Genomic DNA, 16777 nt, shown 5'->3' on the forward strand with positions numbered 1-16777 from the left:
CTCTTCTCCAGGCTGAAATTACAAGGCATAAGCAAGGGAGAAAGAAAACGGCTTCAGCTGCGGCTTCAAACGCAGGAAGGGGGGGCACTTGGAGCCACAGAAGCGATGGGGAACAGGGGTGTCCTGATGGCGTTAGCCATTTGCATTGGGTGGGAAGAGGGATCCTGCGGGGATCGGGGCAGACGTGCAGGGGGTCCCGCAAGGGCTGCTCTGGGGCCCCCGCAGCAGGTTGCTGATGTGCTCTCGCGATGGGGCTGGTGCTTTGCTGCCTTCCCAACCCACTCACGTCCAGGGAACTGTGAGCTCTTACGAAGGGGAAAGAAAAGCAGCCATGCATCCAGAAACGGTAAGGAAAAGGTTTTGAAGAGCTCAAATCTTTTGCCAAAGGCGAGGGTGGAACAAACAAGCATAAACAAGATTTATCCATTAAATTAATTAAATTGCATTATTGTGGATTATGTTTATTTATTAATAACAGCTGTAGCGTGGAGAAGATTAGTAACTCACCCAAGAGCAACAGCAGGCCGGTGGCAGATTCAGGACAACTCTTGGAGGTCCAAATTCTGTAACTATACATTATTGTAATTTATACGCCTAATTGAGGAGGATATTGTCCTTAATGAAAGTCTGTAGAAGCAGAGATGATTATGGCTGGGGCAGGCTATAAACAGGCAGCTTTAAAGCACACGCCTCACCCTGTAACATTTGTAAGTCATTTGAGGTGCCAGCTTACTAATAAAATGTGACATTAACGTTCAGAGAAGAGCCAAGGCAGAAGGTAACGAAGTTCTCCAAAGCAGCAGGCAACTTCTGGAAGGTGACTTACCATCTTGTGTGTGTATAAGACAGGAGTCAGTTTTATCTTCCTGCAAGGGGTTCTGGGGGAAGCATTGCCCACATCTCTTGGCCAGCTCAGGGACCCTGATGTCCTCTCTTGGAGCTCAGCACAAGGGGATTTCAGCATCCTTGGGCTGAAAACCATCTGTGTTGGATTGGCCTGGGTTTGGGCTTCTCCAAGGCTTCCATGAGAAGCTGGTGCCGGCCTGGGTTTGGCAGCAGGAGCAAGTGGAGGTTGCAGCACTTGGCCGCAGCCTGCAAAGCAGAGCCAAGCAAAGCTTCCAAGCCAGACGTGGGGTTGAAGAAGCCCAGGGACACAAGTTCACCTTTCCTGTTTTGTTTCCCTCTAGATCCTGACGGTGTCAGGCCCCCCAGAAGGAGGGACGAGGGTGACCATCCGTGGCGTGAACCTGGGCCTGGATTTCTCCGAGATCGCCCACGGGGTGCAGGTTGCTGGGGTGCAGTGCACACCCCTGCCCGAGCAGTACATCGTCGCAGAACAGTGAGTGGCCTCCAGAACCTCGCCCGTCCCCACCCGTGGGTCCCCAGGGCTGGCCAGCCTGCACAAAGCCCCTTCCCAAACCTCCAGCAAACGCGTGGGAGGCCAATAACTCATCCAAACCCCAGGCGTCAGCTCTCCACCCCTTCCAGCCCTTGCAGACCTGCAGGAAGGGATCTGGAGGTGGATGGTGCCTGGAAGGGGGCACGCACCATTCCTACACCAGAAGGGGATGAGGTGCTTGGATGCTCTCTCAGGGAGGGGTTAAGAAGCCCTTTAAGCTTTCCTGAAGTGTTTTGTTTCCTTCCACACCGAGATTCCTGCTTTGGTAAGCAACTTTTTCTGATGAGCACCTTGCTGTTGATGCTGAGCCTCTCTGCCCCCTCCGCTCCCCATCGCACTTGAAATTCAGCCGGCACTGCTGGCTGCACGCAGCCATTTGTTAGGCGGCTGAGGCGGTGACAGCCGCTTAATCCGAATGGGCCTCCACTGGAGTCAATTCATTTATTTCACTAAGAAAAATGTCAATCGAAAATTAGAAAATAGGCATGTAACAGAAGATGGGCGAATAAACCTCCCAAAGTGACACATGCTCCTGTCGCTGTTTGGGGGGGGGGGGGGTGGGGGTGGTGCTGTTCTGGTGTCGCCAAGGTGCTGAGGGCTGTGTTGGGGGTCATTGGTGCAGGGCAGGAGAGGAGCAAGTGGTGTCTCCCTTTGGGTTGTCTGATCCCGCCTGCCGGGGACCGGGAGGGAGCTGGGCCTGGTAGGGCCATGGCTGCTCCCGGCGGGTGGCGGGGGGGGCCCAGGCGCATGAGTGGTCCCAGCAGCACGGATCTGCCCCAGCTTCAGCAGCAGCTGGAAGAAGTTGTTCTCCGGGGGCGAAATGCGTTTGATGGGTCCCAGTCTGATCCCCAGCGTAGCAGAAGGACCTGTTGCTAGCACGTGTTGGCGTTGGTTTGGGTTCTGCTCACTCCTACTCTTTGCTTCACCCTCCGTAAGACAGAAATGACATCCCCCTCCCCTCCCAAAGGGCGGGGGGGCGTGCAGTGTATCCGTTAGGCAGTATTTGCCCATCGCTGGATGAAGGGTGCTCAGGATGTGCAAAGCATCCTTGGTCTTACCGCAGGAGTGGCTCCAAGCACTGCGCCGATCGTGCTGCTGGCGGGTTGGGCTGTTCTGCCGAGCAGTATTTTGTTTTATTTTATTTTTCAAATAAAGGATGGAAGATTATAAAATTATCCTCCTTTGATGGTATGAAACCCTGATTTTATAATCATGACTCTAATTACGGCTCTTGAGCTTTCAAAGTTTAACATCATTAAAACATTTACCCTGGGCAGATAACAGCAAGCGTTAGCATGAGAGCTGCCTTTTAAAGATGAATACAGATAAAAGGACCCTCTTAAGGGTTCTGTGGGCAGACTGAATTCCAAGACTGTAATGACTCACCATATGCTCCAGCCACGCAATCTATCAGCCAGCAATTAGGTTAATGTTGGTGAAAGGGCCACTTAGCCCAGCAATCAGCACCCTACAGCTCTGCCGAATGCATCGGTTTGTAACAAGGTACCTGCTGGGAATTTGGCATTTAACAGGAATGGGGATCAGGTGTACCAGGCCGCTTGTGCCCCATCCCGTGCCCCATCCCGCCTGGTACTGCACGGCAGCTGCTGCTTTACTGGCAAAAAGTTGAATATTTGGTGTTTCCCCCTGTATATAGCGCGTGGCGTATAGAATCCTAGAATGTTTTGAGTTGGAAGGGACCCCTAGAGGTCATCTAGTCCAACCCCCCCGCAGGAGCAGGGACACCGCTAACTAGATCAGGATCCTTGCTCCTCATGGGAGAAAACCTCTGCTCTCCTCCTCCCCTGCCCGCGGGGTGTCCAGGATCACTTCACCTTGCTCTGCTTGCCCATGGGTTGGCGGGGGCAGAGGCTGCTGCTCCCAAATGCCAGCCCTCCACCCTAGCGTGGCTGCGCAGAAGCCCGGCCTCCTCGCCCCGCTGCCGGTTTGCAGAAGTAATGAAATGGAAGGCGGAGGAGAGGTGCCTGGGCAATGCCTGGCTGAAAGGCAGAGAGAGGAGCACGTGGCAGATGGAGGCACGCAGCGAGGACGCTTGGGTTTCTGTTCTCCAAAGGCAGCGTCTCTCTAGGCAACCCCTTTTGATGTGCAGCAATGAGGACTTTCGCATTAGAGCTCTTTCCTAGCGTGTATGTATTTCATTAGGCCTCCCGGCATCACCTGTGCCTGCTGTCTGCAGGTTCTTTTTTTCCTTTCGTTCTTTTTATTTTATTTGTACTGAATTTAATGCTTGCTGCAGGCAGCCGAAACGCTGCCTTCACAAACCGGAGCCTTTCGTGCGTTTGCACATCCTTGGCAGAAGAGCGAGCGTTTCCCCCGCCGCTCCGCAGAAGCCCCCTCAGCCTCACCGGGGAAGGGATGCTCTGGCTCTCCCAAAGCTCTCGCTCCCAGGGCCAGGCACCCACAAGGGCCGCAGCGCCGGCGTTACCGCACCCCTCCGCCCCGCGGCAGCTTGCGCCTACCCCGAGGTTTGCAGTGCCTGGGAGGGTGCTCTTGGAATTTGTCTTCCCAGCGTTGCTGTGGGGGGAAGCAGCACCCACCCCCTTTAGGTGCAGCCAGAGCACCCTGCCAGCTCATGTCCCTTTGAAAACCTCTCTCCGACCTGCTGGCACGACAGGCGTTTGCTTGGTCCCACCTCCAGCAGCATTATGCCTTCCCAGTGCCCTGGGATTTGGGGATCACACCCCTACAGGGTGGATAACGAGGGTTTCCTCATCTTCCAGCCCGGCCCGCTGTGGTTGACCCCAGCAGCTCTCCCTGTCCTTACGGCTTTCCCTGCCTCGGGATGCGCCCATGGGGCTGAGCTGGGCCAGGAGCACGGGACCGGTGCCTGCCAGCGCCGCCAGCCCCTTTTACCAGTGCCAGCATGTTCTGTGCTAGCCAGCCCTGTCCCCCCTGCCAGGGCTGCTCTCCCCGGCTGTCTCTATCATCCCCGCACAGGTTTCTCCATTTTTGATTAACTGGGAGACTGCAGTGTGAGCTGTTCCCTTAATGAACTCATCTGTTACTCTAAGGACTTCGCACTCACTTTGCTACTGGCTAATATATTGCCATTAGTGCTCTGCTTTGCTCTGGAGTTTACAGCTTGTAATAATTATGTCTAATTTTGATTTTTTTTTTTTTCTTTAAATTACTACGTGGGGTAAAAATAGACTCAGTAATTAACTTCTTCCAAAGAGGCAGATATCAAAGTTAAAGAGGGGGGGAAAAAAAAAAAAAAAAGAATTAAAAAAGACAGTCCGCCCTGCGTGGAGCTGCACAGGGCGCTGCAGGCACCAACCTGCCCAAGCCTCACTGCAGCATTTCTGCTTCCAGGATCGTCTGTGAAATGGGGCAGGCGCTTCCAGGGATCAGCTCCGGCCCAGTGCTCCTGTGCATCGGAGAGTGCAAGCCGGAGTTCACGGCCAAGTCCACGCAGCAGTACATGTTCGTGGTGAGTGTCCTGCCGAGGCGGGGAGCAGGGGCGGCACGTGTCCCCGGGGGACAGCCAGGCTCTGCGAGTGCACGTGCCAAAGGGATGGGGTTCAACACCACCACGTGCCAAAGGGATGGGGTTCAACACCACCACATGCCAAAGGGACGGGGTTCAACACCAGCACGTGCCAAAGGGACGGGGTTCAACACCAGCATGTGCCAAAGGGATGGGGTTCAACACCACCACGTGCCAAAGGGATGGGGTTCAACACCACCACGTGCCAAAGGGACGGGGTTCAACACCGGCAGACAGTCCCAAATTTGCCATCTTTTTCCCATGCTTTCCCCACGGCATTGCACAATGTGTTGGTAGCCCAGTCAATGAGCCCAGTTTTCAGGATCTAGAGCTTGCGCAGGTGTGTAGTGGTCTACAGAATAAACAGGATTTGTGCAGGAGCCTAAACCCAGGGTTTCCACAGCATTTGGTTTCAGCTTTGCACCTCCAACATAGTGATAGCCTTCCGAATTGCTAGGCTCGGTTACTCCTTGCAAAGTGTGTTGGTGTGCTCCAGCCAGGAGCGTTGCACGAAGCGTGCCTTTGTTCTGCACCTGAGGGCTTGCAGTGCGTGAGGACTTGTCAAGGAATTGGAGCTGCCACTCAAAATTTTCCTCTATTTGTAACGGACATTGGTCCTTTGGTGCTTGGCTAATGGGGGATGAGTCCAGGGCGCTGCTTCTTGCTGGTTTTGGAGATGTTTGTATGCATACATGTGGACACATACAGGCACCGATAGGCCTTTTTGCAGGAACACAGAAACAGGAGAGCAAGCACCAGAGTCCCCCCTTCTGCAGGTCAGGTACTGAGGTCCTGCTAGATGCTTATGTTTAATCAACTGCCTGTGAAACCTAAACATACCTGAGTTAGTTTCTGTGTCTATGGATTTGATGTCTCCCCCGTGGTGCCCTTTGGAGTGGAAGGGTAATTCTACATCCAAATATCTGGGGATTTTTATTTTTTTTTTCCTCTCCACAGATGCAGGCTCAGTGTGGGCTTTCTCTACCTGCTTAGTGGAGAGCTGCTCTTGGGGTTGGTGGGCTTCTGTCAGCTGAGTGGGTCGTTTCTGTTGTTTAATTAATCAGCAGCCTTTTGATTCTGAAACTTAAAAGCTGCAGCTGGGGTTTCTCATATCCCCAGTTTTGCCTGACCCAGCCACACGGATTTTGTGCTTAGTGGAATCTGTTCACAGGGAAGTGCCAGCGCTTACCAGTTGTCCACAATTTGTGAACTAATGGAGAGATAACTCAGATAACCCTGTCAGCCTATCGGTGTTGTAAGCAACACCCTCCCCTGGGGTTTCATGTATTCAACAGCAAAGCAGGGGTGCAAAATATCCCCACGTTGTGCTCAAACAAGCCAGAGTCATCCCAGGGCACTGCCGGTACGGCCCCCAGATTTGCCGTCGCTGGAAGGCAGGTTCCCATGCCACACAAGGAGGATGCTGTCCTGCTTTGCATTAAATAATAACTGGGAGGCAGTGGAAGGTAGAATCATAGAATCATAGAGTCATCTAGGTTGGAAAAGCCCTTTAAGGTCATCAAACCAACCATTCCCCTACCCCTGCCATCCCACCACTAAACCCTGGCCCTAAGCACCTCATCTGTCCTTCTCTGAAATCCCCTCAGGGATGGGGACTCGACCCCCTCCCTGGGCAGCCCCTTCCAGAGCCTGACAGCCCTTTCGGTGAAGAAATTTCTCCTAATATTTAACCTAAACCTGCTCTGGTGCAACTTCAGACCATTTTCTCTCATCTGGAGGTGAATCTTGGAGCAGTACCTTGCAAGAACGTGGTGTGTGCATGCCGAGCGTGATCACCCTTTGCGTTGTTGCTTCTGATTTCCAGCACTTACCCTGATTCTATCGTTTGGGTTTTTTTTTTCTTGAGCGCCTCAAACTTCTAGCACATCATATCCTTTTGTTAGCTGGCCTCTATTTTTCTCTTTAGCACCACCACAAATTCCATTACAGCTGGTTTATGCCATTAAAGTCAGTAGTAAAATTGATTGGTACCTTAAAACAGGGCTCTGTTCTGACCCTGGGAGGGTTCACGCCTTCGTGAGCTCATCTGGCGCCTGACACCGCGCAGGAGCGGTGCTGTCACCTTAATTACACCCGTTGTATCTGGGGAGGTGGAACCTTGGAGCTACTTTGGATCTGTAAATCTGTCAGAATTATCGCCAAATCATGAATCGAAGATGGAAAATTCTTATTCAGCTTCCAGGCCCTCATCTGATGCTGGCCTCACCCCAGCCTCAGGAGTTTTTGCAGGTCTCTGGGATGGGCCCTCAGCTCTCCTGTCTTTTACTTGTTTACAAGGAAAACGGCTCGGGGTTACAGCCTGAGCTTCTATTTTTGGCAATGCTTTGAATTTCCAAGGATTTGCATTGCTTAGACAAGGTGATGCTCACACCAGAAACGTCAGGTGCTTGTAGCCAGGAGGTGCTTATAATTCGCTCTGAAAGCAGAGGAGAGCCGAGCTCTCCAGTACGCGCGCAGCTCTGTCACTGGTGTGTGTATGGGAACTGCTGGACCTCACGGAGACGTTAAATGACCGCTCCTTTCTATCTCATGGAGACGTTAAATAACCGCTCCTTCCCATCCCCAGGCTCCCAGCAGCAGCCTGGCCCCGGGGATGGGGCAGGAGGAGGAGGGTGGCTGATCATGGGCTCCCGCTGTCCGGAGCATTCACAGCGCTGCAGCTTGTTCCTAATTCAGAGTGCCCTTGTTGCCAAGAAGGCCAATGGTATCCTGGGGCGCATTAAGAGGAGCGTGGCCAGCAGGGCAAGGGAGGTTCTCCTCCCCCTCTGCTCTGCCCTGGTGAGACCCCACCTGGAGCTCTGTGTCCAGTTCTGGGCTCCCCGGTTCAAGAAAGATGAGGAACTCCTAGAGAGAGTGCAGAGGAGGGCCACAAGCATGATGGGGGGACTGGAGCATCTCCCCTGTGAGGAAAGGCTGAGGGAGCTGGGCTTGTTCAGCCTAGAGAAGAGAAGGCTGAGGGGGGTTCTCATCAACACGTACAAATATCTTAAGGGTGCGGGTCAAGAGGACAGAGCCAGACTCTTCTCAGTGGTGCCCAGCGCCAGGACAAGGGGCAATGGGCACAAACTGAAACATAAGAGGTTCCAGTTGAATGTGAGGAAGAACTTGTTGACTTTGAGGGTGCCCGAGCCCTGGCCCAGGCTGCCCAGGGGGGCTGTGGAGTCTCCTTCTCTGGAGATATTCAACCCCTGCCTGGACGCTGTCCTGTGCCCCCTGCTCTGGGTGAGCCTGCTTGAGCAGGGGGGTGGCACTGGGTCATCTTCAGAGGTCCCTTCCATCCCCTGCCAGTCTGGCATTCTGGGATTCTGTGTAATTCAACTTGGGAACAGTTGCCAGGGTTTGGCTGGAGGTCGAAGGAGGTTTGTGATGGGCAGTCGTACACTGAACATCCTTGGGAGGTTTTTTGCATTTTGGAATTGCTCCTCTTGGTTGCATGAAATGCTCCCAGGCCTGCCTAGAGTAAATATTGCTATTACCATTCAAATTGCCTAGTATTGCCCTTAGCTGGGGTAATCATAGAATATCTTGGCTTGAAAGGGACCCACGAGGATCATTGGGTCCAACTCCTGACCCCAGCTGGGAGAAGAGCTGTGAGCTGACCACGAGCAGTTGAAGGACAAATCTTTCCCTGCTGTAATATTATCCCATAATCACCCACAACGGGGTAGATCATGTGTTTTTTCTCTGGTCTATTTGGGAGTCAGGGTCAAACAGGCTTTTGGTCTAAGCTGCTTTGGCAAATGCTGTGGTGCCCAGAAAACATGCATTGCGTTGTGAAAACAGTAGGGAAAACAGGACAAACCCCCCGCGCTGCCAAGCAGGGGCTACCGGGGCATCGAGCTGGGAGGCTGCCAGCCTGTGTGGATGAGAGCCATGAACAGGGTAACGTGAAAGCATCAGTAAAACAATTTTGGAATACCCACTGATTGAAAACCAATAAAAAGGTGCCTGCTTTCTGTAAATTGTATTAAGGGGGATAAAGAGCTGTCATAGCGCGAGGCAGGATAAAGACGTGGCGTTGCTGCCATAATATCACCGATAAAATGCCGAGTGGGATCTAAGCTTGCCCACCAAGGATGCTGTCCATCAGCAACGGGGAGCAAGCTCTGCCCCCACAATGCCATCGGTTGGTATTAAGCTGGAGCTGATGGTACTGCCTTTCCTTAAAGTTGTGCGCTATTTCCCATTACCAGACCCTGGTGGGGTCTTTTGATGCTTGCATTAGCAAACTTGAAACATTTGGGTTCAAATTTCCATCGTGGCTGTTCGCTCAGCTTGGGATATATTTCGGTTTTGAAACTGCCAACAGCTTACGTTTTTTTTAAGAACAAAGTTGCAGGTAAAGACTTCACTTTGCCAAGGCTAAATTCGCGATCGTTCCGTTGAGGCGAGTCTCTCCTTCAGAGCTAGGTTCCAAAATTTAGCAGGAGATTTGTCAGATGCCAAGGACGCATCCCTATTTTGCTTTGCCCTTTAAAAAAGGATATCCCCACTCAGCCAGAGCATGAAGATGCTCCAGGGATGGTGCTTCTCGGGCTGGTGCAGCCCTGTGGCAGCAGCTCCCCTCGCAGCAGGCGGGAGTGCTGAGTTTCTCCTTTTCTTTCTCCAGACTCCAGCCGTGAGTTTTCTGAATCCCAGCCGCGGTCCAGAGTCGGGAGGGACGATGGTGACCATCTCCGGGCACTACCTGGGAGCCGGCAGCCGCGTGTCAGTGCTCCTGGGAAACCAGACCTGCGAATTCTACGGGTAAGAAGCCGAGCCGGGCCAGCGCGGGCTCCTGCCGTGCATGTCCCAGCGATCAGGGCTGCACCACCGTCTATCTGCTGGAGCTGAACCTGCAGCCACAGCAAAAATTCACCTGGGAACCCCTCAAGGCTCCCATTCCCCCTTTTATTACATGAATCCACCTTCTCCCTTACCGTGGCTGAGCCTTGCTTGGCAAGGGAGGGATTGCATTGGTATTAGTGCTGTCCGTTATTTCATTTTAATGCCATTACAATGGTAACTGGCCCAAAAATCTCGGGCGAACGTCACTGTAAAATGTTCACAGTAGTCATCAGTACCTGCCCTCAGCCTGGCTGATCTGAAGAAAATGTAGCGTTTATAAGGAATATCCAGTTTCTCTTTTCACAAGATCAAGATCTTGCATTACCTGTATTGCAGCCACTGCTGCAGGTGCCTCAGCCTCCTGGGTACGGCCCGAGCGAGGGGTGGGCTTCTGCGCGGCAGAGCAGAGCGGGGATCTGCGCCCCCCTTCTGCTGAGAAACCTGCGCAGCCATCCATCTCCTCTGGGACCTCTACGGCAAATTTGCTTTTTACCCAGCAGTGTAAACACGGCGTTGACATTTGCAGGGTTTAATGGGTTTTCTTGGGGCTTAGTTAAAAAAAGATACGTGCAGTGTACATCTGTGTGCCTCCCGTACCCATCCGTGCCCCGTGCCAGGGGTACAGAGGTGCCCCAAAGCAGCTGGCAGGATACACCCCATAGCGTGGGCGCTGCCTGCGTGGGTGCCTACCCAAAGTGCTGTGATGTGCAAAGGGATTCTGCCTGTCAGGTCCTCGCTCGGGCTTCCCAGGAGGAACCGAGGAAGTTTCTGGGAAAGTAAAGACCCCCAGAGGTGAATTCCTCATCTGGAGGCCTGCGAGGTTCTCTGATACGGGAGCTGTGGGTGCTCAGATGTGGGAGCCTGTTGGGCTAGTGGCAGCGCTTATTCTAGGTCCGTCCTAGAGTGGTGCTGCAGGAGGGCTGGACGTGCCGAGGTCTTGGGGTGCAGATGCGCCCTCCGAGCGCTGAGCACTGTGACTGCTCCATCCACGTTTCTTCCCATATCCGAGGGGAAGGTGCCAGCCTGCATCCTCGGATGCACACGGGTAACGGCGTTACCACCAGCAGAAGCAGCCTGCAAGTTGGCTTGAGAGCAGAATCAGCCCTGAAACGTAATCCCTTAAATATATGATTATGTTCAGGCAACCTGCAGATACTGACCTGCAAACCCTGGAAGAGTTTTGAATTCTCTGTATGTTCTAATTACAGCAGGCGAGCAGAAACTTAAACAAAGCGAGCGGCAGCACATGAGTGGCACCATCCTTCATGTGGGGTCACGCTGTGCACTTTGTTTTGCTTGGACTGTTTTGAGGCAATGAACTTCAATTGTACTCGAGGGTGTGGGGGAGCCTGATTAGATGAAGCAGTTTCTAATGAGATTCACTCTAATTACAGCTTCCCCCACTCTCCCCTCTCTGATCCGAGGAGTGGGTAGATTCACCATGACGACATAATAATAGCGCAGAAAGCTAATTAACTGATCTCAGGGAGCGGAGAGCGGCTCTGCCAGCAGCGAGGCGTCACTCCGCATCTCGTGCCAGCGCTAAGCAGGCGCGGTGGAGCCTGGCGGGGCTGAGCGGCTGCGCCGGCGCGGAGCAGGCAGCGGGAACGCTCCGAGAATCGGCAAGGAGGGTGGAGAAATGTGCTCCTCGCACAAGGGTGCCCTCCTGGTTAAATTAAACCTAGGTGGCGAGTGAGAATAAGGTGTGGGGGGGGAGAGGCGGGGAGCGGGAAGGGGTAGACGTGTTATCATGTCAAGAGAAACAAGTCCAATTTGTTTCAGACGGTTTAGGAGGTTGTTTCTGTTCCCTGGGTTGTGGTGGACGGGTGTGCCAAGGTGTGAGCTGGGAACACCGTGGGACCCGCTGTTCAATGCCCCCTGAAATGCTCGGTGCCGGGCGATGTGCCTGTACTCCTTGGATGGCGAAGGCTGGACGTCCCGGAGCACCAGCTTTTGATTTAAGTGCCAAACCATCAGCAAGGCGCTCAAAACCTGCCTGCCCTCTCCCCTGTGAGAAGCCAAAACGAAATGAGCCACGGAAACAGCACGGCCTTTTCGGTGAGCCAGGTTTGGGCAGGCGGGACAACCCGTGACTCCCAGGGATGTCGCTCCAGCACTTTTTGTAGGAACAGCGTCCAGGCTCACCGCAGAGCCGTGCGGGTCCTCGCAGCTCTGTCCCGGCCACGGGAGCGGCGCCGCTCGGCCCTCATTCCCCTTCATCCACCCACCCACCCACCGGCGCCTTTGTGCCTTGGCAGCACCTTGCTGTCCCGCCGCCTCGAGCTCCCCCGGGGCTCCGACGGAAGCAGATGGCCTGTTGTGTCCCAACAGCCAGCGCCGGGGCCGAGGTCACCCCTGCTCTGACGGGCAGACAAAGCCGGCAGGCAGCGGTGACGGTGGCATCGCCCTTCCCGAGCGGGGGCTTCGCCGGCTCCATTATGCCTCTCACAAGGGCCCGTGTGTGCAGCGGGGTGGGGAGGGGAAGAATTTGGCTTTTGAGCGAGCGTATGCATCCCATTTAAAAAGCAGCCATCTGTTTTCACACGCCCAACAGAAGGCAGCGGGTTCACAGAGGGATGCGGGAGGCTGCAGTTTGGCACAAAGAGTAATTCCAGGGAGCTTGTGCTTCTCTCTCGGTGGGCAGGCAGAGTCCCCTCCTGCACAGAGCTCCGTCCCCTCCCTCCCGTGCCAGCGCAGCCCTCCTGCCCCTCCCGGGAGCTCATCCCCTTCGCCAGCATCAGGGTCTGGGGCTCAGCCTTTTTGTGAGCTGCCAGGACAAAGCGTCCTGTGCCGCGACTGCCCCTTAACGCTTCCCCGGCTTCTCTCGTGCACAGGCGATCCATGAACGAGATCGTCTGCGTGTCGGCCCCGTCGGCCCACGGCCTGGGGGCTGTTCACGTCTCCGTCAGCGTTGACCGGGCTCAGCTGGAGCGGACCTTGCTGTTTGAGTACATCGATGACCCGAAGGTGCAGCACATCGAGCCCGAGTGGAGCATCGCCAGGTAACACAAGGCACTGAGACGGGACCTCGGCAGCAGGAGAGGAGCCAGCTCGCCTGGTCTGGGTCTTCTCTCTCAGCAGCGAGGGCAGAAGGGGGTCTATTTGGGAATGCACGTCCCACCCGGCATCCTGGGTTTGTCAGTGCTGGGCGTCTGCGGCGTTTGCATTTACCAAAAGTCAGGTCCAGAGTTTCTAAAGCAGTTGTAATTACCAAAGCAATTACAGCAGTAGCAGCCTGCACCAAGATTCTGGGAGCGCAAATAAAGCCCCGAGATCACTTCCATCTGCTGAAGAAGTGCACAATTGCTCATTAAAGGCTCCTTCTTGTAGTCCTGGGAGAAAACAAAACCAGCAACCACCAAGAAAGGAAAAAGCCAGTGCTAATCAAAATGTACTGTTCATCCCAGATTCACTGCTAGGAACAGGGCGGCCGGCGCTGTCACATCACGGTTTGAAGCTGCACCAGGGCAGGTTTAGGCTAGACATTAGGAAAAACTTCTTCACCGAAAGGGTTGTCAGGCTCTGGAATGGGCTGCCCAGGGAGGTGGTGGAGTCCCCATCCCTGGAGGTATTTAAAAGAAGGGTAGGTGAGGTGCTTAGGGACGCGGTTTAGTGGTCGGATGGCAGGGTTAGGTTAAAGGTTGGACTCGATGATCTCAAAGGTCTTTTCCAACCAAAGCGATTCTATGATTCTATGATCACCGTGACGTCATCACTGGTAAAAATCCTGGGCCGTGCTTGTCCCCTGGTGTTACTTTAATGGTTGTGATCACAGGGGCTGTAACACAGCTTTTCATTTCAAATTCCAACTATTTTTTTTTTTAAATTGCCCATGAAAGAAGGAAGTGTCTCACAGCAGGCCCTGCGGGATGTTTGCTTTGCGCCCAAATTGAAGGTGGCGTGAGGCTTGGGGTGCGACGGTTCGATGGGCTGGTCGGGGCTGCTGGCAGAGGTGGTCTAAAGGGAGGAGCTGGTGGGGTCTGGGCCGAATCTGGGCTGTGCTGCTCCAATGAACACACGAAGGAAGAAGCCAGGAGTGAGAGGCTTTGCTGGGGGGCGCTGGCTGTAGGAAAACAGCCTCGTCTGGAGAAGAGGAGGCTGAGGGGAGACCCGATCGCCCTCTACAACTGCCTGAGAGGAGGCTGTAGGGAGGTGGGGGTCGGCCTCTTCTCTGTGGTAACAGATGATAGGATGAGGGGGAATGATTTGAAGCTGCGCCAGGGCAGGATTAGGCTAGAAATTAGGAAAAAGGTTTAGTGGTGGGATGTCAGGGTTAGGTTAACGGTTGGACTCAATGATCTCAAAGGTCTTTTCCAACCAAAGCTATTCTATGATTCTTGAGAGACGCCGCTCCCCAGCGGCGCCGGGAGCAGGCATTAATCCCCGCTGTCACCTGGCGCCTGAAGTGTCTGCAGAAAGCATCCTCCTGAGATCAGCAAGCATCCTGACGGCCGAGCACGGTCTCTCTGCCCAGTCCCAGCCCCTCCTGCCCCGTGCATTAATCAGGTGTCTCCCGGTTCTCCGCAGCGGACACACGCCTCTGACTGTCACCGGCTCCAACCTGGACGTCATCCAGGAGCCCAGGATCCGCGTCAAGTACAACGGCAAGGAGTTTGTCAACGTAAGTAGCTGCTGTCAGCGCGGAGCCGCCGGGCTGTGCCTGGGAGCATCCCCACGCTGCTGGTCCCATCCCCCACCCCGTGCCCACCTACGGGTACCGGTGCCGGTGCTCTCTGCCTGATGAGACTTGCGGTGGCAAAAGCCACGCTGGGGCTATTTCCCTCGACTTATCCAAACTGTTAGCGGCAAATCCTGGGCGCCCTGGAAAGGGGGATCCTGACACACAGAAATGGGAAATGCCTCAGCAGCGCAGTGACTGCCAAGGGGTTTTCAAAGCTGGAAACGGAGGACTCCGTTTTAGGTCTCCCATAACCTCCTATTCCGTCTCGGGTCAGATAAGCTTGTTTCCCCCTTTTGGCAGAGCCCCAGAGCCCCCAGAGCTCTCCTCTCCCCAGCATCCTTCCCTCCCCTGCCCCTCGCTCAGCCCTACGGGCATGTTGTGACGGAAAGCCCGAGCTGTCCCCAGCACCCCCAGCTGCTCCACACTTCCCATTTTAGTCCTGCTCTTCCTGTAAAAGCCCAGAGCTGGGCGCACAGAACTGCCAGCTATGAGGCTGCTATGTTTAACCAGTCTCTCCCTAGCTGCCTCTCTATAAATAAACTTATTGCCACAGCCCTGGGCCTGGCAAGCCTGTACCAGCCCAGGGAGGGGAGGGGAGAGGGGAACCACGGCTGAACAAAATGCTTTCAGGCCACTTTTGCAGCTCGATCACGGCGGCGAGGCCGGGAGCTGCTTCCCGGTGCCCTCCTCGTCATGCGAGGATGCTGGGCGTGGGGCTCCGGGTATTTTCAGGAAGCTGGGTGTTGTTTTTACGCCTCCTTCCCTTCCTCCCTCCTATCACCCAGATGCTCCCAAAGCGAGGAGTTGGTAGCAGAGTTTGGGGTTGATCTGGAATGCCACCTCCTTCCCATAGCTGGTTTTTTTTTTCAGTCCAGGAGTGAGAAACTGAAATGAATCCTCAGCTAAAGAGGAATTAAGTGATGTTCTTGTGTGCTCCAAATAAGAATTGCACCTCCAGAACCCACGGAAATTATTTTGACCACGTAAAACTGAAAAATATCATTTCTATGCAGTGATCTTTCTGACTGAATCTGTATTATCTTGGAAAGGGCAAATCACTTAGCGGTCTTTTCCTATTCCCTTTCTCCCTTCCCCTCCAAAGACCTTTTCATCTGAGCTCTTTTTAAAAAGACATCTAATTTTGTTGTTAGCAGTTGCAGTTATAGCGCCGCAAAAATAATTCTGGAGACACAAAATTGAATGAAATTAAATCTTCCACTTATGGAGGGAGGCCAAACGGTTGGGCTTTTGCTGCTTTATAAGGCAAGAGTCTCATAAATCAGGCAGCTCCCTGCCTCCAGGGGCTGGAGGAGCCGTGGGTGTCCTCAGCCCGGCGGGAGGTGACCTTCACGTTACCTCCAGCCCACCAGTGTTGGATGATCGTCCCTCTCCCTTGCTGGCCTTTGGGAATTGCCTCTAACCCCCGATTTGTGGCAGGGACCAGGTATTGGCTATGGGTCTGTTTCGAAGCTAGCATTGCCAAAAAGGATGCGACTGGAAAGAAAGGAAAAAAAATAAAGAAAAAGGGCGAAATGATGCGCTATGCGAGCCTCTTGCTCCTTTAAAACACTGCTCGTTTGGAAGCTGGCCCCTCCATCTCACACCAGTGCCTTTGCACTGGCCGGGGGGGAAGCACATTCCCCCAAACAGTGGCTGTAATGCATCAAGCCTGGATTAAATATTTGCAGCTAGACTTGAATCCGCTGGACTTTGCAGGGAACATTTAAGGAATGAGAACATCGTTGTCCAGGTCAGGGTAAAGCTTTCCCTGCTGTCTTTCAAAGCCTTGCCTTCCCCCCAGGTCTGCAAGGTGGTGAACGCCACGGCACTGGCCTGCCTGGCCCCCCCCCTCACCCCCGAGTACCGGCCCGGCCTGGACGCCGTCGAGCGGCCCGACGAGTTTGGGTTCATCTTTAACAACGTCCAGTCCCTGCTGGTCTACAATGACACCAAGTTCATATACTATCCCAACCCAACGTTTGAACTCCTGAGCCCGACCGGGGTGCTGGAGCAGAAGCCGGGGTCGCCCATCATCCTGAAGGTAAGGAGACCCTTACTCACCCAGTGGGAAGTGGCAAAAAAATCCCAGAGAGGAGAGTTTTAGACCCCCTTTTGGAGAACAGGACATGCTAGACTGAGACCCGTTGTTTGTACCAGCTGGGAATGAGATGAAAACTGGAGAAATGCGCTGCATCTCTGTAGTCTTCTCTCCCCTTGTCCCTAGGGCAGAAACCTGTGCCCACCCGCTCCTGGAGGAGCAAAGCTCAACTACACTGTGCTGGTCGGAGAAACACCCTGTGCCGTCACCGTCTCCGAGACCCAGCTGCTGGGCGAGCCACCA

General features: G+C 54.1%; 1 protein-coding gene across 1 annotated transcript in view; it reads left to right on the forward strand.

Annotated features, from left to right (window-relative positions):
- The window catches only part of PLXNA2 (plexin A2), a gene marked incomplete at its 5' end in the record, with an annotated part of 73318 nt that overhangs the window by 26565 nt on the left and 29976 nt on the right, over positions 1 to 16777 (forward strand). The window contains 6 exons of the mRNA XM_035899931.1: positions 1188 to 1339; positions 4733 to 4850; positions 9538 to 9674; positions 12590 to 12757; positions 14283 to 14376; positions 16238 to 16477. Coding sequence (XP_035755824.1) covers positions 1188 to 1339; positions 4733 to 4850; positions 9538 to 9674; positions 12590 to 12757; positions 14283 to 14376; positions 16238 to 16477 — 909 coding nt within the window. The remainder of the gene's footprint in view (positions 1 to 1187; positions 1340 to 4732; positions 4851 to 9537; positions 9675 to 12589; positions 12758 to 14282; positions 14377 to 16237; positions 16478 to 16777) is intronic.

This window comes from Egretta garzetta, unplaced genomic scaffold (genome assembly GCF_000687185.1).
Source record: "Egretta garzetta isolate BGI_Z169 unplaced genomic scaffold, ASM68718v1 scaffold588, whole genome shotgun sequence".
NCBI classification, from domain to species: domain Eukaryota; kingdom Metazoa; phylum Chordata; class Aves; order Pelecaniformes; family Ardeidae; genus Egretta; species Egretta garzetta.